This window comes from Sparus aurata, chromosome 4 (genome assembly GCF_900880675.1).
Source record: "Sparus aurata chromosome 4, fSpaAur1.1, whole genome shotgun sequence".
In the NCBI taxonomy this organism is placed as follows: Eukaryota; Metazoa; Chordata; class Actinopteri; order Spariformes; family Sparidae; genus Sparus; species Sparus aurata.
Window position 1 is genome coordinate 24,472,823 of NC_044190.1, and position 27,124 is coordinate 24,499,946.

The 27,124-nt window shown below is 41.6% G+C and overlaps 1 protein-coding gene across 2 annotated transcripts in view; it reads right to left on the bottom strand.

Moving 5' to 3' along the window:
- Positions 1 to 27,124, bottom strand: part of sbf2 (SET binding factor 2) — a 101,310-nt gene that overhangs the window by 31,430 nt on the left and 42,756 nt on the right. For both annotated transcript variants that reach the window (XM_030414115.1, XM_030414114.1), the window contains exons 7-17: positions 25,775 to 25,907; positions 23,474 to 23,582; positions 22,991 to 23,104; positions 22,310 to 22,387; positions 21,913 to 22,026; positions 20,940 to 21,068; positions 20,648 to 20,746; positions 20,286 to 20,490; positions 18,898 to 19,007; positions 18,048 to 18,197; positions 8,655 to 8,723 (exon numbers count right to left, since the gene is read on the bottom strand). In XM_030414115.1, coding sequence (XP_030269975.1) covers positions 8,655 to 8,723; positions 18,048 to 18,197; positions 18,898 to 19,007; positions 20,286 to 20,490; positions 20,648 to 20,746; positions 20,940 to 21,068; positions 21,913 to 22,026; positions 22,310 to 22,387; positions 22,991 to 23,104; positions 23,474 to 23,582; positions 25,775 to 25,907 — 1,310 coding nt within the window. The remainder of the gene's footprint in view (positions 1 to 8,654; positions 8,724 to 18,047; positions 18,198 to 18,897; positions 19,008 to 20,285; positions 20,491 to 20,647; positions 20,747 to 20,939; positions 21,069 to 21,912; positions 22,027 to 22,309; positions 22,388 to 22,990; positions 23,105 to 23,473; positions 23,583 to 25,774; positions 25,908 to 27,124) is intronic.

The window sequence follows — 27,124 nt, forward strand, 5'->3', positions numbered from 1 at the left end:
TCCCAGTGTGATGGGCCAGAAGCCAAGAGCGAGCAGGGCAGACGGTGAACCGAGAGCTAATGCCCGCACTGCAGTTAACAGGCAGGTCCCGTTTTGAGTCTTGTTTCTGGTTCATGGGAGGTCTTCATTATGATATCTCTTATATCATATATCTTATTTTGTTATATTCAAAACATAATTGAGTTACAGTTACAAAGTATTGGTCTTGAGCGGGCAAATGTCTGTGTGATTTCTGTAAAAATGTACCTAAGGAGGAAGAAATTTATGTAAAACATCTTGAAAAGCAAAAATGCACTCTAACGTGTTATTACGCAACTGCTGAAGTTGAACTCCTGCTGCTCTTCTTATAATATTAGATTACAAAAATGAAAACACTTTTTCGGGAAATGTGACACAGCTGAGTTCAGTGTATTTTTATGAGTTTTCAAGGTATTTAAAAAAAGAGCTGTGGATATCCTTCTGGCAAATGACAGAGGCCAACGAAAAACGGATACTTAAGATCTCAATTAAGGGAAGCGCATGTGAAACTATGTGATTGAGACACTCTATTCTGCATTTATTCTAGTTACTGGCTGACATACAGTACATGCTGCAACTGACATATCCATGGGTAAGCTAAAAATAATGTTTGCCATACCAAAGTAGCAGCGGGCTCTACTGCCTCACTAACTTTTGTTCAACAGTCGCATGATGATAGATTAAGAGCACAAAGGTGATATCAATCTTTACAGTTGAAATTACTTAGCCTACAATCTCAAGCAGTCATAGATTTCACCTGACACACACAAGTTGTGACCCAGAACGCATTCTTGCACGACATCTTTGAGGCAACATTAAGGATAACATTAATGGGAGCTTGTTTAGATTAACCGTTCCCTCCATAAATAGAGACAATTACACAAACTTTGCTATCAGAGGAATCAAGTGGTATATGGGAATTAGGCCAAAGATGAAAGGACGATGACAAATCTGCAGTGGATAGAAATGCTTTGAAGAGGGGCTGTTATGTGACCTACCCCGGCACTGCTCAAGCTAACAGACGTACGGCATGTGAAATACACACACGCAAAAGAGTTGACCTCATTAAAACCGTTTCGAGATTTATTTGCAAAATTTCATTGGTAAAAAAAAGAAAGAGACATAATCTAATCTTTTGATTGGTCTTATTGCTAATCTATTTAGCCATCCTGTTGCTAATCCTGCAGCTTTACATTTAAACAACGTGAATTTTACTTTGTCGTAACTATTTACTCCTTCTTTAATGCCAACTCCTAGCTTTCTTTGATGATTTTAGTTGTGCCAACGGTATTGTATGTCTGTACCTCAGCACAATTTTGTTTCCCCAAGGATTTAAAGCTATAATATGCAGGAATTCGGCATGCAAATGTCTAAAGCAACTAGATCGTTGTTTACTTTGTTGAGCTGTGTACTTACATTATCCCGAATGTTTCCCACAATGTTCAAACCCAAAAAATCTACAACTTTCCTATGTAACAGTTATGGTGCTTTTCTTATGGTCGCCTGTTGATCCTTCCACTGTCTTAAACTTTGCAACAAGGCAAAACTTAAGGTGACTAAAACCTTTAAAAAAACACAACCTTATCCATAAACACTTGTGCCTGAGTAACATCTGATAGATTTTCATCAGCAATGGAGATTGTTTTGGTTGTTACACTACCACCAAAGCCAGTTACAGCACGATTATTTGTGTATATTCGCGTTACTTGCTCCAAACAGCCACATTACTTTACTGTAAAGGAGCTGTAAGCTAACGTTGGCGAGCAACAGCACACATTGAGGGTGTGTGTCTGTGTGTTCGAATTCAGCTCCATCAATAAGCTCTGCACTCACCAGCAGGGCTGCACAATTAATCTCAGAATGGAATGGAAATGGCAATATGACTTAGTGCAATATAGAAATTGCAAGAACTGCAATTATTTTATAAAGGAAGAATGCTTAAGTGTTTTAATGAAATGTTGTAGTGCCGCAGACATGCTCTGGCCTACAAAGCTTGTTCTCCAGATGTAATAAAACATGCTTGTTTGGCAGAGACCAAGAGAAATAGCATGTCCTCATGATTTTAGTAGTTTTTCAATGACACTGAAAATTGCAATATAAAATGTAGTCATCCAATAATAATCATAAATCAAATCGCTCTCACTGTTTGACCATATCGTGTAGCCCTGCTCACTACAGAATCTGCTTCTCACTCTCCTCCTCCCCTTTCTCTCTCTAACGTGCCGTCTACACACAGCACTCTGCCAACGTCTTTTGTTGGTTTGATAAAGACCTCCCTAGCGACAGAAGTCACATACTGACATTTAAAGATGGAGCTGAATGAAACACGGCTAGTAGCCATGAATAGCAGAAGTGAAGCCCTTTCGATAGAACTGTAATTCCTCCCTGTCACAGCAGTCCGTTATGCATCTTGCAGCAGATGTTGTGTGGGTGTTTGTGTGTGTGTGTGTGTGTGTAGGAGGGCTGTTGGGGTCTCTCTGTGATTTGTCTATGCTGTCTATACTCAGCCTGGCTGTTCTTTTTTGACTTGTCAGATATGTGTAGGTCATTTTGACCGAGGTCATCTCTTCCTAATATGATGATAACACAAAGCTTAAAGACACATCCACAAGACAGATGGCCGAGGAGGAGGACAGGGAAGCAGAGGAGAGAGGAGAGGAAAGGGGAGGAGGAAACGAGAGTAAGAAGTGAAGATGAAGGGGAGAGGAGGGAGTATACCACTATCAGGCCCATCTGGCTGTGTGACTAGTGAAGAGGAGGAATGTAGGCAGGGTTGCGGGAGAAAGGGTGAAAAACAAGCGGACAAACCACAAGGGGAGACAGAAAGGAGAAATGCTGTGTTCAGGTCGGAGGAATGAAGCTATCTGGATCTGGGATCTTGTTATGAACTCTGGAACGCGATCCCTAGGTTCACACAATGATGAACTGCGTCCTCCAAACATCGGCCATACAGCATCACATCACGTCAACTGTGTCTCTGAGACTGAGAGATGGTGCGCGTGTCACTGAGGGGAGTGTACACTTGCATGCAGACGCTGTGTCTGATATGTCACCAGCCTTGGGGCAGCAATGTTATTTACAAGTGCTTTGGAAGAATTCAGAGCATTCTTGTATTGTAGATACAAAAACAGTAATTATTTCTGGACGAGTCCTCTGTGGGAATGCATTCCTGACCCATACACAATCCATCGTTGCAGTTCTGCAAGTCTACATGAGTCAGTGTATTTTGAGGAAAACTACTCGCATCCTGAAACCATAAAAACTCCCTATTCAATTCTAACAATGTATTTATAGTGTCCAGCCACATAAAACAAACACTGCAAAACATGCTGAAAGTCAGACTAATAAACAAACCCATCATGGTATCCATAGGCTGTAAATGTGTAAAAACACAATGTAAAAATAACATAAATGTTCCTCAACAAAGTAAACACAGATACGGTAAGTCAAGAGCTGTACAGCTCTGAGATACACAGGGGTCACGCAATACGTCATTTTCCTTGCAGGACATGGTGCAGAGAGGTTTGACGAAGCGAGCTGCCAGATCCCCCCCATGCATAAACTATGGCTGAAAGAATGCTAACAGTCAAGTGTTCTTGTTGTGCAAGTCATCCGGAACTGGGTTCTTCACCGGCTGCTTTTCCACTCACTCTGGTGACACATTCAAATGTGAGACGAAACATCATGTGGGACTGCAAAGGGCAGAATAACAGACCCAGACGTCAATGACACCTGTTCATCTCCTGATTAACCCACCACTCACTAGATAATGAATGCCAGAGGAACTGTCTGCAGATTAGAGAATGACAACAAAATGTAAAACCTCATCTCTAACAAAGACCCACTGTGCAAAGGTTCTGTGGCATTTAGATAAACTTTACATATGCAGGCCTAATGTCACTGACTGAGCACTATGTAGGCCAAAAAAAGATATTTTGCAAATCAGTTCTACCTTCCTTCTGTCTGGAATATGAACAACCCTCTATCGAGAACAGCCCCACAAGTGCCTCAGTTTGAGCAAAACATTCAAGAGGGGTCATGCTGAGAGCGAGCCAAAAGAATGGGAGAGGTAAAATAACTGAACATAGAATGTGGGTCAATGGCATAAGCTGTTGTCAAAATATTGCCAGCAATAAAACTAAACACTGTCTGTGTCCATCCAGCCGATTCTGGGAGCAGATGGCTGCAGCGAGAGGGACCTTCCCATGTTCTCTGACCTGGAGACTTGAGGGCCGTTGGGATGGTAGCACTTTGAGCTTGCTAAAGTTTGGCCAAGAATACCAAACAGGGACTTGACCAATGTCAGACTCCTGAACTTGAGTCTTTTAGTGTGTCGTGCCTGAGACAATTTTTTGGCATGCAATACAAGTAAAAAATAAAACAAAAGCATGAATTACTTTCCCAATCTCTAACAGCCCAACTCATTTAGGTTCAAAGATGACTCCATAAAGTACACAGTGATAGCACCGGGTTAGCCTTTAGGAAGATTGTTATAGCAAATCTAACTACCGCCAAAAAGACGATAACGCACTGATAGTACTCCCGCAAGCCTCCATCGATAAAAGTATGGTTGAACGGTTATTGCTCAGGATATTGGTCTCATAGAACGATCATTAGCTGTAATCCCAAAAGCCCCGCTTGGGATATCCTCAGTTGGTCTATTTTGAACCCACGCTTTCTTGCGCAGATATAATGTGTCACTTTGTTAGACTGTACGCCAACCTACAAACATTTGATTTACTCTATAATGTTGTTGTTATCTTTTATTTTCTTTTGCCCTGTCTGTTTTTTTAAAAATGTATCCATTTTCTTTGGCATGGCAATGGCGGCTTGTTTATAGTTTTATGTCACATGTTTGCACGTACAAGAAACCTTGTCGATGTTATATCATGTGACAAAGAGTTATGTAATGAAAAGTCACAAATACTAAGGAGATACTTTAACGCTAACACGTCCGACTCAAACAAAGAAGAGCAGAAACTAATTTATCTCCAAATCAATTAATATCGAAAAAGTTTTGTCGAACATGAAAGTACCTTGAGACTTTTGAGACTGATTCAAGATTAACGTCAACACACCATTAAGTGGGTCAGTGCAGGGAACATTTTTCAGCAGGTCAATGATATGTTTTACAGTAAAAACAACTTTGAACTTGTAAAAACTACTAGGAAACTGATCTGGAGGTTTTTCCATGTAGCAGAGCTTTCTTTGCACAATGTAACAAGCAATCCATCGAACCACTTCTTAAGTATGCATTTAGCATAATAAAACCCTACAGGCATCAATCTCAGTATCTGCCTGATGTCTTCTGGGGTGAAAAAACACACTACTCAGTTACTCATGCACTCTTTTCAATGACTTTCACAGCCTTGTCTGGTCAGCTTCAAGGACTGGTTGATCATCTACTGTATTTCAGTATTTCCAACTGTTTGTAGAACACATAGCTACTGTAATGTATAGGCAATGGATGAGAGAGCATGCTCGCAGTCTCTCAGAGGTCGTTGTATAAGTTTCATGTTCGTACATCTTCTGAAAGCCGAGCTGATACATTGTGGTGTATTTTAAAAAGGTCTGTAAAAACAGCTCCAACTCCCAACTGTTTGCTGTCTGAACTCATTCTGTTATGTATGCTGAAGGCACATATTAGTTTCATTCATGCTGCCAAACATCTAAGGCTGCTATTTTGTGATAATCAAATTAGCAAATGGAAGAAAAATGGATCAGTTGGGATAATTCAGGGCCATGTATGCCTCTCGATCAACACCCACGATGACAGCTGCTGGGATGCTCCATTACCAGCTTTGTTTTTCTCACATTTTCACTGCATGATCCTCATGCCATTAAACCAGAGATTACAGAATCATTCTGGCAGATTCCCGGCTGACCTCACTTCACTTTTCACCCTTTGGGTGAGGCCAAGCTCAAGCATGTCACCAGTTCCAATCATCTAGAGAAAAATCTTTCTCGAATTATTCATCTTTCTAATTAGGCGTCAGAGCCAGACATGGTATCGTCTGTCATCTTCTAACCTAAAAAAAGCTGCAAAACACTTCATTGTGAAATAATTGTAACTTCATGAAAAGCCTTATGAAACAGTATTTTCCTTGAAGTGGTATAATCTTGTCACATGGCATAAAAAGCACACACAGCTAAGAAACACTGACATTATTGATTAATTTTTGATACTGGTGGCCTCGAAGACAAACAAGACAAACATCACAGACAAAATTATCGAGGGAGTTACATCAGCCTGTGGCATGTGAACCGGCAGAGTCATGTGGCGGTAGAGAGCAGGTCAGGTCCCAGTACAGCCCATCAGGGTATGGCACTGGTACCCGATAAAAAGCCACTGTGAACAGTTGTGTCTGTCCCCATAGCAACGCGCAAGCTGTGGAGACATAGTTGTGGTGCATGATGCGGCTACCCTGTGTTGATAATGTGGTATGGAAGCCAAAGGCTGTGGCCCGTCCTCTGGATTTTGCTATGCAGGGTTTTAACATGCTGATCTGTGCATGTACATGCTCAGGGATCAGCAAAGGTCAAAGGTTGGAAAAGATGTCCTTCCTCTGGCTATTCCTTTCAGTGCAGTGTTTATTAAAGCCAGAGGGTTGAACATAAATACATCTCCTTTCTTTTCTGTTTGTCTTGAAAGAACTGGGAGCACGATTTGTTCTGTGCCAGACATTTCTCAGTTCAAAGATATAGCTGTGTGAGCCCTTCATTGGACAAACTATGCAATGGTCCATAAATCTATCTTTGGCATTTTTGTACTGACCTTTCTTGTTACATTTTTGGTTGACATGTACCCAGATACTGACGTACCTAAATTAATGATGGCTGAGATTTAGGCCTGGTGAGTTTAATTGCTATCAGACTAGTCTCACTTCAATATAGATATATTATCAGAAATACTGATAACACTACTTCTGTTGTTTCACTGAGAAAGTTCTGAGAAAACTGTCCACTGTGGACTTATGAAACAGAAATTGCTTTGAAGTGATAAATTACTGTGACATGGTTTAACAGGCACGCAACAAGGCGAAGAAAAACTGACATTATTGATTAATTTTCAACACTGGTGGCCTTGAAGAGAAAAACAAAAAACAAAACTTCAGACTTATCAAGGGAGTTACATCATGTGGCATGTGAACTGCCTGAGTCACTGGGGCTGTTCAGACCTGATATCAACATGCTTTCTCAGTGATCCGATCACATGCAGACAGATCAAGTACAGGTGTGAACACACAGTGGGCACATTTGAGATCCAATCACTCAGACCACATTCGAAGGTGGGCTGGGTCGCATCTGACAACATTCTTTTAGCAGTGTGTACAGACTTGTGGCCTGAACCACACTGAAGGACCACCTACTCAACTGACGTCCTCCAAGAAGAAGCCACAACAATCACAATGGATTCAACTCTGTCTGATTCTTATGAAGTTCACTGTAGTGTAAAGCACTGCATGTTTCAACTAACCACTGAACCAGTAACCACAATATCACCAGACTTCTTTATAAATCACATGATTTTAGGAGTTGCTGTGTGAGGAGAAACTTTGCTACAGTATATTCTTAATTACTGGTGCCCTCTATAAGTTTGGCCTTAAAAACATCACATTAAGATGCTTCTTTCCATGGAAAAAGGTGTCAGTTTGTCACGCCATCACTGCACCAGCATGTGTCTTTTCATGTGTAAAGTGTCCAAATGTCCAAAGGGTGTTGTACCTCTGAGCAGCTGTTTAAACACACTATTTCAACTGATCTACCAATTACACCAAATCTGTTGACGAATATAACAAATTGACGGTAAACAAATACAATTAACATTTACATATAAATGCTACTTATTTTGATGACTGAGGAGAAAGTCTCCAGACTACCTTAAGAAAATGCATAATTTTGAGAATCTTTGTGTTAGAAGACACAAAGTAAACATTATGAAACGCTGTCTAAAGAAAATTCTAAACAATTTGGGTGTACTTGTTAAGTCGGCAAAGTAACACATCAAGACATTTCTTTTTTTTTGTGTAAAAGTTTTATACACGTACAGGTATATCTAAATATAGGGTGGGGAAGGGAGCTCCGATCCGAGTGAACTGACGGACCTAAAGCTACCCACTTGTGATCGGATCACTCAGAACGCATGCTGATACCAAATGTGAACAGCGTCACTGTGTTTACTGTGGATAGTTTTCACTGACTCCATCACAGACCAGTCAGTATGACGTGCGTACTAATTGCTGTTCTCCTCCTGGACCCTGCTGGGGTGCCCTTGAGCAAGGCACCAAAACCCTGTCTGCTGTAAGGTGCCTGGCTACATTCTGAAAACTCTCCATACATCATTGCATTTATTAGTGCTGTGCTGTGCATGTGTGTTTATTTGGGGTCCCAGTGTTTTAATGATGACTAACTGGGATATTGACATTTTTTGCCCCCAGTTTTGTTCTACATGTAGTAATTTTTATAATTTTCCTTTTATAAAATAAAAGCGTATCTGCATGGCTGGAAACCCCTTAGGATAAAAGAGAAACATCCATATAAATTTGTGTTTATTTGAGGCTCCACTGACACTGTACACTAAAGAGAGGCATAACAATGAGCCCACACACATCTTTCTCTGTAATTAGAGTCCTTACCCTGTAAAAGGCTGTTGACAGGGGCAGCAGTGCAGCAGCCACCGTGTACTCCTCGGAGCTGGAGCAGTCCTGTGGGTCACACAAACAGGAGAGAAGTGAGGGCAGGACACAGCAGGAGACATGTTACACAGCTCTGTGAACATCTTTTTTCACTGATGCGCAGGTTTCCAACAGAGAGGTCACACACACCGGGGCAAGAAGGGAGACTAAAAGAAATGCTAAAGGAAATTTTAACATGTTGTTAGTGTAGTACTGCATCTACTCTGATGGCGTATGTATCGCTAAGATGTGACACAAAACTTTGTGTCTTTTAATACATGAGTGATACACAGTTTTAAACTTGCAATGCAGAGATGTGATATAGGCGGAACAAAGATCTCTAACGTAGCAGCAAACGTAACTTCCTGTTACATAAACACAGTCTGTCCTATTGAATGTCAGGCAATGCTATAAAAACAAAGCAAAACACACTTTGAACATATGCTTTCAATAGCCTTATGTAATCTCTGCTTTGAATAAATACGTCACAGCACTCCGGTCTTCAATTTATTGGTAATTTTTGATGATTTACATTCTTGAACTGGGTTAAAAGTAAATCGCAACATGTTGCACAAAATCCAGTTGTTTCGGCCATAAAATGCTGCATCCATTTATCAAGAAGTCACGATTAGCCAGAGGGAAAATGTCATTCTCTTTCCTTCTTTGTATTTTTAGATTAGCAAATAGTTGAAAACATTCCCTTTTTGACTTTTACACACCATGCCAGAGTGTCTTTGTATTTGGGATTGTTTCGGGTCAAAGGGGCAGTACTTAATGGTGCTTTCAAGAGAATAGCATTCAGACGAATAGTACATTAAGAGGCTTATGGTGGGGGGCTCGGGGCCACAAAACAAAACTTCTTCTTGCAGAGATCACAGGGAACGATGAGAACAGGAGAATAGGAGAAAAGGATGCGAGTTGAACTCAAAAGTACTTAATTCACAGGAAATTGGTACTTATCTCTAGTAAGCTTTGTTGGGATTTATTCGTTGAACGCTGTAAATGAGAATGGCCAGAGGAAACTTGATTTAAGACCATGCACAAACAACAGGACTGGTTCTGACCTGGTGCCTCACCTCATAGCCCTCAGTGGTTCTGTGTAAATAACACACATTTTATTTTATAAAAAAAAAATAATAATAATTTAACTTTAAGTTCATGAATACATTTTGCAAAACACAACATCCTAAAAGAGTCTTTAATTTTGCCAGTCTAGATAAGGATAAGAATGCTGCTCTTTCTGATAATAGTCTGAAGTGAAGGCCTCTGTTACAGCCATCCCTCCAAAAGACAGAAAACACACTCACACACATACACACACACACACACACACACACACACACACACTCACACACATACACACACACACACACTAAACACACACAAAGAATGTAGAGACAGGAGAAAATATAAAACACAAGTTTCACAGCCGCACATAAAAGGCCGGCCCCCCGTCGACTGAGCAACATTCTTTCTGTTTTATTTTTCTTGTCGCAAGTGTTTTTCTTAGCAGTTACTTGGGCTGCGGTAAAATGTTCCAGCTTGGACCGGCACCAAAGCATTGTTTACCGTCATCCCTAACAATGCGGCAGTTCACAGGAGTTCATGGACCCCAGTCATAACAGCACAACAAGTGGAAACGCACCGACAGAGAAGTCTGAATAATTAACAAACCAACATACTTCAGACAAAAAGAACAGAACATAAACTTATGATGAAAGACATGTTGAGCTCTGAAAAGGCCACGTGCTGCAGATCAGGGGAGCCCAAACAGTTTTTCTGTGGATGGCCAAAACTGAGTGTGGGCAAAAGAAAACACATTGTGTATTATACTAAGTATTGTATAATTTAGATGCAAAAAGGCAAAACGCTTCCTCAACTGGCTCACTTCCAGCATTGGTCACAAGCGCAGATTATGAAATAAATAAATAAATAAATAAATAACTAAAATGGCACTCATTTGAGTGCATACCTCTTCCTAGACCCAACAGTCCCCTTAATTTCAATCAAGCCGAGTCCAAATTCAAATAAAACATATTTAAACTGCTTCATCTGGATTTTCTATTTTGATCCATTTGTCACCTAAATATGGCTGTTTTTTTTAATCAAGATCCATTACTCCCTGACAAATTGGTAAAAATGTTGAAAAATCTTGCAAAGTGAGAAAACATTTCTGGGTTCATGCCTTTATTGAAACAACGCCAAATGGTAATGGGGTCTATTCTGGGTTGAGACCCATCCTCCATCCAAGTTTCAAGGAAATCCGTACAGTAGTTTTGTGTAATACTGCTGACAAATGAACACCCTAATGGACACGGTGGGAAAACATGATAGGAATAAAATAATCCTTGGTATAGGTAACTAGGAATCCTGAATATTTGGAGTGCTATTTAGAGAGATATTTTGAGAGCATTTTATCTCACAAAAAATAAAACAGAATCAGCCATATTCTATTAATTTTATTAATTAATCTGGTGGGAAAAAACGGTGGGCCACCTTTGACTCCCAGGCACCACTTTGGGCAGCCACATTGAACACATTACAGTCTTTGTTTCTTTGCTTTAACACGTCATATCTTATAGACATTATCAGTTCTACTTAAGCCACACTTATTATCTCCTACAAACCTTTACCTTAATCTCCTTTACGCCAACGCAGAGGCTAAGTGACACAAGGTGAGCAGATAGCAGTGAAATCTATAGCAGGTCTGAGCTCAGACTGATTTAAAAGTGAAACCTGAAGATAAGCAGCATCATCTTAGGAACCTGACAAAGGCATGGGCATTGCATTGAGGACGAACTCATTGTCATTGTGCTGAATAGATCCACATGGTGCAGGGTGGTGGATTTATGTTTGTTGTTTAATATTTGGTATTTAGGGAATGGGATTTGTGTATACCCACATTTCTGTTTGCAAGGACACCCTGCCGTCTTCCTTTCCTCCTATTATTTACTGTATGTCTCATCATTTTCCCCCTCGAAGCTGTGGGAGCTGTGATAGCCACGGTGACTAACACAGCTATTCCGTCTCAGACACGTATACAGCGAGGAAAAACAAGAATGTTGAGCATGTGACAGAAACGCTGGAGGATGTGAACAAACAGCAACTTCCTGTGAGTTCCACAGAAGTTGGCACTTTCCAGGAAAGCTGTGAAATGAACTGACACTTATGGCATGCTTTTATGAGACTTTTGTGGCTACTGACATACAAGACATTCTTAACTCAGGGGCTTTTGTTGTTAATTGCGACTTGAATCATTGACAGTAAGAGGAATATGTTACACAGTTGACCTCTGTGCTGTCCAGATGAGCAACGAACAAAGATTGCATAGCTTAAGCATGAAATCTGATCAACGCAGATGTTTACCTGGCCATACCGGTGAACATCCTTGGGAAACAGTTATCTGAACATGGGAATGACACCCAGTGCTGATTCCCAGTGACCATGTTACGCAAGGCAGTCCATCAAGGCTACTAAGGCAGATTGGGGGCATGTTCTCACAGCAAGATACTAATTTATGATCCAAATAATGTAAAACTTTGATGATGTCATCTATTTGCTATTAAAGGAGATGCTCAAAGTGACTAAAGTGCAGCAGACAGCCTTTCTGGCTCCATGTGGGGGACGCAGGGTACAGACTCAGCTGGTAGGCGCTCCAGTCTGTGATTCAGACAAGACATCAGATTAAGTGCCTCGCACTTTCCAACAACATCTGTGTGGAACGTGTGTTCTTGCACACTGTTCCACATCAGACGGTCAAGCTCACGATCATGCGGAACTCATGGACTCCGTGCGGCTGCGGCCGCTTCCCATGGACCTCGCGTCCTAATCCCCTCTCACAGTAAACTGCCATTCAGAGTGTGTTTTTGAGCACCATCATGAGGCCCTGGGCCATGAGAGAGCAGAGCACAGAGGGCTCATAATCCTATCTGACAGGAAATGGTTGGGATGCCAGGATACATCCACAGCAGGACTCATTCCCCCACATGGCTTGCGCAACGTTCAACTTCTAAAAGCTTAAGCACTGTCTGACCAGTGCACACAAACACTCACAAACAAGTGAATGTGCAATTAACCCAAATACCTGAATGAGGGTCGTTACTGTGTGTGATTCATGGAACAGCGACACCACAGATAATGATTACAACAGATGTTTCAACAGGAAAAAGCGTCACTGTACACTTTTATCAGACATTGACTCATTCCTGAGGATGTTTTATCATTCTTTGATGCATTACAGCAAAAATTTAAATAAAAGAAAACAAAGAACTGACATGGTACAGCACACCTGATTTTAATGTCTTCACCTTTGACCTACTGTACATTCAGCATTACGCATCGCTCCCCTGCAAATCTTTCAAAAGAAAACACTGATTGCAACCAGGCGACACAACTGTCATTTAGCCTGAAGTCAATAGTTAACCAATAACTGTTGTTACTGGCCTCATAATGATGATGTCATTGCGAATCAATGTGTCACATCAACATATATGCCAGCAATCCTAATGAGGCAACATGTTGTCATCGTACAAAGACCAAGCAACATTTTTTAGAGCACAAATCACTCTGGATTTGTTAGGCACGGAAGGACCTCTAACACACACACACACACACACACACACACACACACACACACACACACACACACACACACACACACACACACACACACACACACACACACACAAGAAATATCCTTTTGGAGTTCTTACGTGGCTGGGCGTAGCAAGAAAGCAGTGTGCAGAATATGAAAGTAATTACTAGCCTGGCAATTTACTATTTATATTCATTTCACAGCTCATCGCGGCGATCCCTCACAACCAAGTGGAGACCATGAACTGAAAGCCAAGAACAAACTCCTTGGCCCCATTTTGAAGCCAGAGAAGAAATGACAAACAATTTGCACTAAAGTCCAAACAAACAAACAAACAACAAGCCATAAGAGGAGGCTTATAAAATCTTATCCCATATTGAAGTTAATTATACTGACCTGCACATCAAATCGCTTGGCCATGTGTGTTTATTTTTTCCCCTTGTGTGTGGCTGTGGAACATTGGCTTTTCAGCAGCATGTCGGAGGGCAGCAAGGGAGACAAATTACTCTCTACAACTCACTTAAATAAAGATTTATAGTTATAACGTAGATAATATGTTAATATTGATTTCAGTTGATATTAGTCCAGATAAAAGTTAGGTGAGACATTTATTTGACTGGGTATCGTATTATTATGAACAGATTAAATCAAAATAGTGGAAAATGTCATTGACAAAATAACCTCCGCAGAATTATGACCAGAATCACACATTTCATATTCATTTCAGAGGTTTATATTGTCTGGTCTTGTTAAGGCTAATTCTATGTATAGCACTGGAGCACAACAACAACAATTAAAAAAAAAACCTCTCACTCATCTGTTCCAACAAAAGCCAACACATCACCATCTTATTTCAACACACACAAAGAAAAGATGCACAGGTTGTCTGGCTATGAGCTGTACCCTCCATCATGAGACATCAAAACAGTAAACTTTGAATCAATTTAGCCCTAAATTATACGACAAGTGCTGACTAGAAGAGGGCATGCAAGAGATAGTGGTAATATCTACACAGTGTTCCACTTTTTGGGCTTTCGACAAATGCACATCACTGACGATACGCTGTGGAAGGGAAGCGTTCATCTCTGCTCCTGGAAATCTGGACATTCATTTTGCAAAATAGCGAGGATTATGCAACAAGCTTCTCTTTTCACGTCACCTTGCAAACGTGGACATACATAACAAGGTAATCAGTATTCTTGCTCATGTAGACATTATTTTTTGCCAAATTCATCAATGCTAAACTTGGCCTCGTTTTGTTCCGTTGCATAATTGTGGAGCAAATGACACGTCAAGTGACCTCGCCTGTCCCTGGGCCCAAGCAGATGGTGGGATTAATTGGCTTTCTATCATTTGTGGGAAAACAAGAATGACTGGAATCTAAAGTCACTCCATAAAAGCTGCACTCTTTGAGGACTGCTTAAAATTATTAAAGTCCCTGTAAAGGCCAGATTCAAGGCAGTAAAACATGAGGAACTACCAATAAAGACCCGGCTGCTTGGGTTGAGTGAAGCCTCACTGACTCTTTATGAGCTGCACAAAAACACATTACTTACTCACTTTGACAAGTAGCCGATACACGAGGGCACCAGGAAGAGACAAACACACTATCTGATAAACAATGAGCAGCATCGCCGGACTCAAAGTTACAACATGCTGCCAGAGTGTTATACACAATGATAAACTTCAAAATAAAGAAAAGTTAAGGAGGAAGGACTGGCTAGTACTATGTACTATGTACGTGCATGTGTACTTCTGTCCCACTTACACACTGCTTATACTGAATCTTAACCAATTATATCTCATAAAATAAGGAATTTGGGTTAGAGTGCAAGAACATTTACATCTGGACTGTGTAGTTGAAATCAGTTCTAGATATAGAAATATGAAGAAGAAAAATATTTTTCATAAATGCTTTTGTTTATTCTCTCCTGGTTTGTTTGTGATTGATAAGGTCAACTCTTAACATTTTTGGTCATATCTGTTGAGCAGACCGAAGAGAAAAATGACTTTGTTGACATTTACTGGCTAAGAATTTTTATTGAGGTGATCTCTTAACGATCCCCATATTATATTGTTGAAATAAAATTCACATTCACAGTTTTGTTAAGATCACTTCACCGTAATGGTGTAGGTCAAATACCAGTTTGGAGCTGAATAACAAAAAAGGTTTTAAAGTCCGTGTAAAGCGGCAAAAAAATTGTGTTATGAGTTTGTCACACCAAAGAAACATGTATCATTGACCACTGAGCCAAATTTGAAAGATTAAAAAAATTGTTAAGTATATAAAATTAGGTCTCTAAATCATGGAAAAACAAGCACTTCTTTCTGCTGTGAAACGCTGGGGGCGTGTCAGTTAGAGGCGCTGGAACTACGCCCATGCGGCGGGGGCTACACGTCATGTTAATGACGTCGGTGTCTCCCCAGGTGTTCCCCAGGTGTTCCCCTTGTCTATCTAAACCCGCGGACAGTTTATAATCATATAGATGCTGTTATAACGTGTATTGATTGAGATCCTGACCCACTAAACATCCTGGAAAGTGACGGAGTGAAGTTTTTCGCGCTAAAATACATAATTATACATAATCACCATCAGTAAACAGGACGCTGTCTGACTCTGTCACTCGCGGGGACGGAGGCTGTTTTCTGGGGGACAGTTTCCTTAAGTCTCGGTCAGGAGGGCTGGCGGTCGCGGTGATTTATTTTCGTCAAACACTCGGTGAGTTAAACACTCTTGTGACAAGCGTGACAGACGCTGTTTTGTGAGCAGAAATGTGAGGAAGAGTCGGGAGGACAGGGAGGGGACGGACAGGAGGACAGACGCTTCTCCACATACAGCTGTGGGATTTGTTTTCCTCATATAAGTTGCTAAAGACAGTTATAGTTACTACGTTACTTTTGTTCGGTCATGTAACGTTGCTTTGTGGGACATTTCTCTGTATTTAGTTGAGTGAAGGACCTTTGCAGTTAGACTGTCAGACCGACACGCCCTCGCTCCGCGCCTCCGGATTATCCGTTCACACTGGGACGGCTCACCAATAATGCGGCCCTGATACTACCTCCACATACCGCCGGTGGGACCCGCCGTCAGCAGGACGGAGAGGGTCGGCTGCGGCGCGGCCACCTCATGCCGGTGGGACCCGCCGTTAGCGGGACGCAGGGCCGGCTGCGGCGCGGCCACATCATGCCGGTGGGACCCATTGTCAGTGGGACGGAGGGCCGGCTGCGGCGCGGTGGCCACATCATGCCGGTGGGACCCGCCGTCAGCGGGACGGAGGGCATGCTGCGGCGCGGCGGCCACATCATGCCGGTGGGACCCGCCGTCAGCATGACGGAGAGTGTCAGCGGCGGTCAGCAGCGGTCACATCTCCTCGTTGGCGGAGGAGAGGATACAAGCCGGGGACGGAGTTGACCAGCGTCAATGGACTCCCCCGTTTCCTTACGTTTCATCCGAAGGAAACTTAAATAAGCTAACAGCGCAGTCACCCTGCACACTGTGGCATCCAGGAAAGATGCAGAGCGATGTGGAGGAGACATGGCTGGTTAGCTGACTGGTTGGCTGGTTAGCTAGCCGCAAACTATTGTAAGCAATGCAATCCGAAACTGGAGAGTGAGTGGGAGAACCGCTGAAGCCGATGCGCTGAACGTATTTATACCACTTCCGCAGCAGGGAGGGGTTTATGCAAATCATATGGCCGCGCTACGTAACGCGGCCATGATTTGCATGATTTCTGACCTGCCCATTAAATCCTGAACACAGAAATGTTGAAAAACTGTTTGTGAGCCTAGCTCCAAAATTAAATTCTACATGGCCGAATGGCTTTTACATGTTTTGAGTAAACACATTTATGACCCGTTTAATGTGTTTAGAAGAAAATGGCTGATTTTGGTTTACACGGACTTTAAATGAACAGAAATAGTGACAGTCAGCTTTCATTTTCCTTTGAGATTTAATTCGGTAGAAGACAAAATCGAAAGCAAAGTTTATAGGAAACCAGTCAAAATGCTGACAGTCTCATTTTTTGATAGCCATTACATTGTGCAATTAATATTTACTACGTAATATGTTAGGGCAAAAAACTTGAATATGGCTAGTTCAACTAAACAAAGAAGACTGATCATTTCCCATCACTTGACCATACAGATCCTCTAGAGCAGTGGTCCCCAACCACCGGGCCGCAGCGAAAGAAGAAATGTGTTATTTTATTTCCGTTATATTGACGATCATACCCGGAAAGTTTTTTATTTTGAAAAACGGATTCTCTTTTAACAACATCCGTCTGTTCCTCTTGGCGCTTGACACGTACCTGTTTCAGTTACGGTATACCCTAAAAAATAAGCCCTCAAGATAGCTGAGATTAGTGGAAAACAAATGTCTTCGGAGAGCTACTTTGCAAAGAAAAAAGGAAAAGGCCCAATGATGAGATGGAAGAAGAGGGAGATGGACAACTGTACTGAAGTTGGCTGATAAAGTGGCAGCTACAGGGACGGTGCGTGGACAACTGCTGGAGACTGCAAATGAAGGTGGCCTTAAAGTATGTTACCTTAGTAAGTTACTTCTGGTGTTCAGTGCACTGTATAATTTATTTTCTGCGTAGTCACACGCCCCCCCCCCCCCCCCCCCCCCCCCAAGTCCGTAAAATTATGTCGTACATGAAAACCGAAATCCGTGGTACAAAAAAGGTTGGGGACCACTGACCTAGAGGGGTAAAAGCATGTTTGTGACATGTGTTGTCATGACAGTCTGTTATGTGGCTTACCTGGAGGGCACAGTTGATCATACGAATGATGTAGTCGAACTGTTGGTGGTCCATTATGGCGCGGTTCTGCTGGACATGAAGACTCAGTTCCTCTGTCAGACACTGACGAGCTGCCTTGCCTTTCAGTGCGCGCAGTGCAGCTGGCAGCGTCTGTCAGGACGAAGAGAAACAGAAGAAGTACTTTTAAATAAAGTGACTGATTGAAGAGGTTGATTGTTTCATGACATATTAATAACATCTAATGTGAAATGAGTAGCAATTTGATTGTGTTATGCATTCTGTGCCTACAGCAAAACTATGTGCCAACACAGTACTTTCACTACATTGTTGTGCAGTATGGTTAGTGGTTTTCACAATGACCATTTGGCAGCAAATAATTTACAGGCTCACGGGGGGTTCAGAGGATGCAAGTTATGCATTCTTACATTTGTGCAGAGATGCAGGCTTGGATTACATAACTCCTATATGAAGCCAGAGGGATACATAAAGTAACTGGCAGCCATCCCTTTAGAAACATGTCGATGCATACTGGGCAGAATGTTCACCTACGACCTCGCATACATGGGGCCACAATGAACGAAAATTAGAACTGACATTTTTTTGTAGTGTTGATGCTTGTAGAGACAAACAACAAGAGGCAGGAACGTGGATTATAGTTATCAGCATTGATTCAGATAGTGTCTGATTACAGGGCCATCTATTTCTGCATCGGACTCTGTGTGCCAGCTGGGAGACATTACAATGATGAAGGTGATGACAGATCTACAGCTCAACAAAGGGCAGATGCCTCCAGTTAATGAGCTCGCCTAAAGGCTGATTAGCTCCCCTGGTGAAAGACAAAGTGCAATACCTTTTCAGTCTCCAGGGTCTTGTTGTCAAAGATGAAGGAAATGCAGCTTCGCACCACCTCCAGCCTGCGAGCGCTGTTAAACACGGTGCCACTCTTACCCATAATGGACACTAGAATGGCAGAGAAAGACAGAACAACTGAGGAATCACTGCAGGGTACACAGCAGCTGCTGCAAACGTGGGAACTTTATCACATGTCAAAGATGTGTTCTGCAGATACGAGTAACTGTATGTTTAATTGTCACAGAGATTTAACATTGTCACTGCTAGGGATGTATATTGTTGGGATTTTATCGATACCGATACCGATACCGATACTCCTTATCGGTACCGATACTTATCGATACTCTTATCGATACTACAACATGTAATTTTGTGTAAAAAAAAAATACAAACTTTACAAGATGTCAAAAGATTCAACCTTTTATTACCACAAGGTAATAACAGAGCTTCAACAGAACAGAAGCTATGCAGTTACAAATACTCCGGAACAGATAACCAGGACGTTTATATCTGGCGGATGCCGGAGCACGACACAGCAATTCAGCTGAATTTAGCACCGAGCAGACAGGAAGTCAAGTACCGAAATATCAATATAACGTCCGGTTACTTTTCAAAATAAAACAGTGAGTGTTGACACCAGCACACAAATCTCAAAAAAGAGACAAACACAAGCTCTTCTACTAATCCTTCGGTCGGGAACACTTCCTGTTGTTGTTTTTATGACACATACCTATAACTGTGGTCGCGAGTGATTATGTGATACTCGCGGAAACACCTCAGCCTCGCGACGCCAGCTGTCTACCATACTGTGCCGTGATGGAATCAAAACGCAACCGGTGGGGGTTACCAGATGGCAGATGGCGGAGCAAATCCGGATTGGAGCCGTAACGCAGCGGACAGTATGCAGGGGAAATTCGGGGTAAGCAACATCACCAAATACTTGGAGCATAGTATGAAGCTAAAGGAGTGCAGCGTGTTTGATTGCTATAACAAAGCGAGTACAGTTAGCAGCCCGGCTAGCAGCCCGGCTAGCAGCCCGGCTAACACTAAAGACTGCAGCGCCTTGACAGCGGCATCCGGTTTCGTTTCTGCAACGTCAAGTCACGGAGTTTGTTGTTAAGTTTATAGTCATTACAGTTGGGTAGACGTTCAGAAACCATCCATGTCAAAAACCGATATAAAAATCATCAAAAAAAACGTTTTTTTTTGTTGTTTTTTTTAAAGTACCGATAACAGTACCGTTTGTCCAGAATCTTAACAGTACCCTGGTACTGACCCAATTAGGAGCCGGTACCAAAAAGTACCGGTCCTCGGTATACATCCCTAGTCACTGCAATATTATTAGTATTACTGCAGTACATTACGGCTGTTTAAAGTTGGCCATACCGACAGGTGGTCCGGCAGGTACGACACATTTCCTCTCAAGTCGCGTGGAAGGTGGTACCGCTGCGTGTTTTGCCACACCCTCCTGCAGCAACTTCTCCACCTTTTCATCATCCAGCAAGGGGAAGGGTACCTGGTGCACCCTCAGGTGGGATCCCTCTGATGGCCGAGGCACTTTCTGGAATGCCATGTGGGGGTTTGGGTTCTCCTACAGAACATGCGCCACAGGTAATAAGATACTCAGCTGTATATACAGTGGATACACTACAAAAAAACACATGTGGCACGTGCTAAAATTAGGATGTATGTGCTATATGGCAGAACCACAGTCCAACAAAGATTGAGATATCAGCATGAAGTCTTACATTTCTGTATAGCTGCTCAGAGAGTTCCCTGATGTGCTTCTGCAGCTTGGTGGGGCTGACCTCTTCTTCCTTAAAACTGTCAATGTCTAAGGCCACCAGCTAGAAAACACACAAACACACAACAAGAAAATGTAAATTCAATGTATGCTCATTTTTGATAATGAGCTTATTATACAGATCGGGTATCATCATTTTAGTATATGAAATGATGGCGTACGAACTTCTCCACTCACAGTTTTTAATTTAAAGGGTAATAAAGTTCAGCTTTAAGTGGAGCGTCATGCTACAGTACCTCATCAAAGAGATCGCAGGCTCGGTAAGGCGGACCCCTCTCTGAGACGAAGCCAGCGAAGGCCATGCCATCCAAAACCTTGGTCAGAAAATCATTCTCGATGAGGCCCCGCTGGCCCAGGAAGGCAGTCTGGATAATGTCAGAATTAGAGCAGTTACAACCCCACACAGATGGGAGCAATGTAATCTTGTTCATATGGACATACTGCACAATGAAAAACAAGCAGAGCGTCCACAGCCATTTTTAGAATAGCATTACTAAACCTTCAAAGTAAAAAAAGAAATCTCTGCAAGGGGGCCTAAGACTAGCATCTTTTATTGTTGAAATCATGGATAAGTTCTTCAGCATGTACAAAAAGGGGAATAAATCTTGTTATAAATGACTACATGCAAATGAATCTAATTTGCTTTACGCATAATTATTTGTGCTTGTGGGAAGAAAAGATAAAACACAGTTCAGTCAAGCCTTCCCCACTCAGCGATTCCAGGCAAATAAGCAGAGCGTTTGTTTATAATGTGATCCATGTGGGGTACTTTGAGGATGATGTGCTGAGGGGTTACCACGGAGACACCACAGACACGAACAAACAAAATCTCCGGCGCAAAACAAAAATGTAAACCTAATACGTTTCATATGGCTCATTGCCGGGCTTTGCCCAAGGTTACGGGATTGTGTCCGGAGCTTGCATAAACAAAAGGATAGCATCACGAAAGAGTCATGGGGCCTCTACAACACATTTACAACAACATGCATTCTCACACAAACACACACTCTATGAACCCCTGACAGGTTTATCTGTTCTTAAATGTAATTCCACCCTCACTGTTGGACTCCAGCTAAAAACAGTTTTGGCAGATTAAAAGAACAACATGTTTGCTGAGGAGCTTAATCTTAGGTTACCATATTGGAAACTAAGGTTTTTTACAAAATTTGAAATCCAGCACTGGAAACTTCCATTATGTCGTTATCTCACCTTGTGAAAATGAATAACGGGCTCAGAATGGATGCGGATGAGCTGCAAGCAAGACCTGTAGCCCTGGAAGAGTTGTGCAAACAGCCTGAGAAAGACGGCCCTCACCTCCTTGTCCTGGAACACACACACACACATACCATTATGACTCATCAAACAGCTATGCCACTAATGTACCCTGATAAGTTAATTATGCAACACACTTGTTATTTGTCTTTAGGGTAATGGGTTACCGTCAGTTAGCACCCTCACTCCAACGCTAACCTAGCGATAAGAGATTATGTCTGATGAGGGCAATCATGTCCTCCTCATGTGGGAGGAGGAGGTCGTCACTCCTTACAATGAGACAGCCTGAGGGTCAAGAATGAATGGACGACATGTGATAGTGGGGCTGACTTACCAACAACTTGAGGTTGGAGGGTGCAGTGCGAGGCGGAGGGAACGCATTGTCTGCTATCTCCAGATCGGGGTGCAAAACCTACAAGGAATACATTTATCTCCAGTTGATTTATTAGTTTTTTCATGTGGCCGATGCTCTTATCTACATCGACTTTGAAAAAGTGCAACAGCAACAGAAGTAAACATTCCTTAAGCACCGTGAGTGAACAGATAATACAGACTAAACAGATAATACAGCCTACCATAAAAAGTGTCACATGATTTAATTAAGAAAGTAAAGTCAGAACATAAATTTCACCAGGAAGTTTGTGCACAACAATCCAAAACATATCTAACAAGAACCTTATGTGTGTTTGTCTGTGTGAAAGATGGACTGACAGCCATTGTTTACAGATAGTCAACAAGGAGGACATGCTGTGATTTGTCCATTTGGTGTTAATTGTCATCATATTATCATTATCTAAATAATCGAGTTGCAGTATTTATTGCATCCCGGACAGGACACACATATTGTTTTAGTGAACATCCAATTCAAGCTAAATCGAGAAATTACTTTACTGTCATCTATTGAGCAAGACAGCTTTTTTAAGTCACATTATCCTGAGAGGATTTCAATTGCAATGGCGTTATAAAATCTCATATTGTGCAATCCATAAGTGCGTGTGTGTGTGTTAATGCTTACAAGAGACAGGGCTGTCTGTGTTTGGTGTGATACCGGTTCAGGGAGCACAGACAAGTGGATACACTCCGGAATCTTTATTGTTCCTCCATCCAGGTCAGCAATGATAACATCCAACTGGTGAACACACATAAAACACACTGACAGGTCAGGTGGTTTGATTGCAGCTGGCGGGAGTACTGAGCGTAACAATAGGCATGTCTGACGAGGTTCAGCCGAAACCAGCTAAATAAACATCACGTTGAAGTGCAGATTACTTCATCTTCATGAGTAAAAACTTCCTGAAAACAAAGACGTCTGTTAAATTTACACTCTCCAGGTCAGCACACAGAACAAATCCTTCAATGCCACAACGATCCTCACTTTGACGTCATCAGAATAAACTCCATTATTAGTTAATGATTTACAAGCTTTCAACAATGTATGATATACAGTATGTTCTGCACGCAAGTAAGACAGATTACTGGGTGCCACATCTGCACTCACCAGATCCTGGATTTCACTTTGAAACATGGAGTGTACTCCGATGATGAAGGGAGTGGGTGAGCTCAACACCTCCAACAGCCGCGAAGGCAGAATAGGGATGTATGGGTAACTGAAAACAAAAGAGGACATTTATAAGTGAATACATATAATATGTACAAAAAAATTGAGGAGGACAGATGTGGAAGAATTACCCAATAAGTGGGCATCCCTGCAGGGAAGTTATGCGATTGAGTGTAAGCTATTATGAAACTCAAATGACTAAACTCTCATTAAGTGATAAAAGAGCAGATAAAAGATAATAAGTTAGTGTGGTATTCACGGGATCTTCGTAAATTTGGCAACAATGTCATTAACAAGCCTTGGGATTTTTTTTTACAGCATCATCATGTAACAAAACTAATCTGCCAAATCTACCATCTACTGGCATGGACATGGAAGTGTAAACTGAGTAAAATAACACAGGAGACAAGACTCAAAAATGAGGAAATGATCGTCAAACAGGAAGAAGGATTTCATTTCACTACAACAGTGAAACTCTAATCTCATACTTTTGAGCTACTGACTCAAAGCAGCCTTTGAGGACAAGAAAAAAACATGAACATATTTATGTATTATATCGGCCTGCTGTAACACCTATTTACTCATCCGTACCAGGATTTTGTGCCATTAATTTGTTACTAATGGAAGGCTTGTTTTGAACATAAAACACATGCACTTTGAAACTGCAGAGAAAGTACAGGAAAATTAACCATTAGGGGTATTTACTTATTCTAATTCTTCTTCTTATGATTGATAGTATTTGCCTGTGATGTCATTGCACAGCAGATCACAGAGACAAGAGACACCGTGGGAAAATATTCAGACACTGGGGCACCTAGATTAGGAGGTAGAGTGGATTTAAGCAATATTACATGAGAGGGTGGGCTGTAACATCTTTTGGGGCATGACAGTGCTGCGTTCAGAACAAATTCAGCTGCTACATCTGCAAACTTGTCATGTATTGACATGGAAGATCATAATATCTGACTTTAACAGCTGATAGAATTAGCCAAATAGCAGGTCATAGTCTATGGAGGACCACCTTGGTTTCTGGTGAATTTTTATAAATTAAAAATGTTTCAGAAACATCCCTCTCAGACCTTGTCACAAATTATTATATATATGCTTTTGTTCCAGATTTGGAAGTTACAATGTTGCCTTGGAAATGGTGGAGTAAGATTTTTATTGAAGAGTAAGGCGTGCCGTCATGCCGACTTAACACGTTCTAAATGTCTGGTTGACCAATCACACCGCTTGGTCGGAAGTACTTGTATAATATTCATTAAGCAGGGGGTTGATGGTTTGATCCCCAGCTACATGCCACATGTTTTAGTGATTTGGTCAATACTGAACATTTAAGGACAGAAACAGTTTGCTGTTTGAGAGGGGCAGTGTACAGTACACTTTCTACAGCTCAGTTACAAAGACCCAATTCCAACACATTTCATCAAACTGTTTTCTTTCTATTTCTTGACTTCTCTTTCTTTCTTTCTTTTCTTCGGTTTTCTTCCAGATGTTAGTCACCCCTCAAACAGAATCTATTATGAATCTTTTATCACACTATCATCACAACACATGCATGATGTCATTAATATATCCTTCTCCTTTTTCAAGGAGGACATTTTGACATATCACTGAAGGGAAATACAAGGTCCTGATATTATGCATACAGGCTGACTGTCGCAGATGAAATACAACAGAGGTTTTTCATGATATGAGTAACACCTGAGCTTTTTCTACAATGACAGGCCAGAATGTCTACTGTGAAAAGGGCCTGTCGTCTTCTTGTATGTATGTTCTCCTTCTGTTGTTCACCTGTTGTGTTGTGTTCTCTTTCGTCTCACCAGACAAACAACTTGTGGTCCTGTTGGGCTTTGAAGTAATTTCTAAAGAATTCTACACCACAGAAAATAATAACTTCTCCTAAAACTCCCTCCGAGGATAGTTTCACAAGATGGATAAATATACATGCATTTATTCTAAAAAGAGAAGTCAGTTACTGTACAAGGGCGTTTTACGAGAAGTGAATTCTAAAAGTGAGTGGATAAATTCAAAACTAACTATATCTGCAAAGGTTAAACAAGGTCATTTTCTTTTATCTTGAAGTGGAATCGTCTCAGACAGATATGCTTATTCCTTGAACTAAACGTAATGTTAATCATCAGCCGAATCACAGGTTAGGGAAGTCATGACACCAGCCACTGTGTCGGTGGAAAGTCACATGAGACTCTGCGCTGCCACTGGGTTCCAACACACACTTACCTGTATTTAAGGGGAAACATGAGGGCTTCCAAGGCGCGACATGCCTCTCCGAGCCTCTGGTAACTAGTGGAGTGGAACAAAACCTTGTGTTCTGTCAGAACCGCACAGAACAGGCTTAGAACATTTTGGATTCCTGGAACGAGAAAACAAGAGAGGATGAAATGAATGAGGTATTTGTTGGAATGTGACGGCCATATAGTTCCAGATCATTCATCAAACATCCGCGGCTATTTGTGGACACATATCAGAATACACAACATTCATCTGGGAGTTCTGTTCAGATGCATAACAGCTTCAAGACTGATTGCTGCAGTTCAAAACATGCAATATTCTGTAGAATATTGGCAGCGTTACGCAACAACCATACCAATGCTACTTATGGACTGGGTGGCAATGTTTGTGCACTGGTGTACTGATCTCACTTTGAAGATTCAGGAGGATGAGCTGTGTCGTCGAGGGAAGTACTTTGGTAACACAATTTATTTCAGAAGAGAATAATTCGTTGTCTGCATAAGCTGCTTCTGCCTCACACTGAATAAACCGATTATGTGAATTATGTCTCTACAGTGTGTCTTTGTTTTTGGTTGGTGACTTGTCTGTGTTTTCCACCACATGGGGCAAACACATGTCTGTATGGGGATTAGTGAGCGAAACCTTGATCTGATAAATTGACTCCAGTGAAGTCACTCAAAGATTCAAATGCATTGTGGGTAATGTAGGTGCCAGGTTTTGAAAAAGAAGAAGACTGTGTGGAATAGGAAAAGGTGATATCTCTGATTCATCTGTACCACTTTTTATCATTTGTCTTTAAACTGTCCATCATGAGTCCAACAGTGATATAGGAGTTTAATGTTAGATAAACATATCAAAACATGGTGCCTACATTACCCACAATGCAACTTGCCACTGAGTGACACTACAGGCCTACAGATTCCTCTGGAGCCACAAAAGGCTTTATGCTACATAATTCACACATACAGTAGTACCCCCCTAAGACCTGTACACACACTGTTATGTTTTTTTCCCTCCCTTCAACGTGTAGGACAAAAACAGACATTTCAAGGGAAATGGTTAAAAGTTAGCATTAAACACGGAATACAAATATCTGCTGGAAAACAAAAGGAAATGACACACTCTCATACAGTATAAATAATATTTCAAATACCGATCTGACAATCAGGAAGAATTCTAAGTTTACAGTTCCTGTTATTGTTTCCTATCGAGCAACTGACAGACCAATTCATCACACATTGTAGTGATAAAGAGAGAGGAACACTGGCAGACATGTATCCGCGCCACTGGGGGCGCTGAGTCTGGACGTTTGGCTGCCTGAGTCGAGCACTTTAGTGG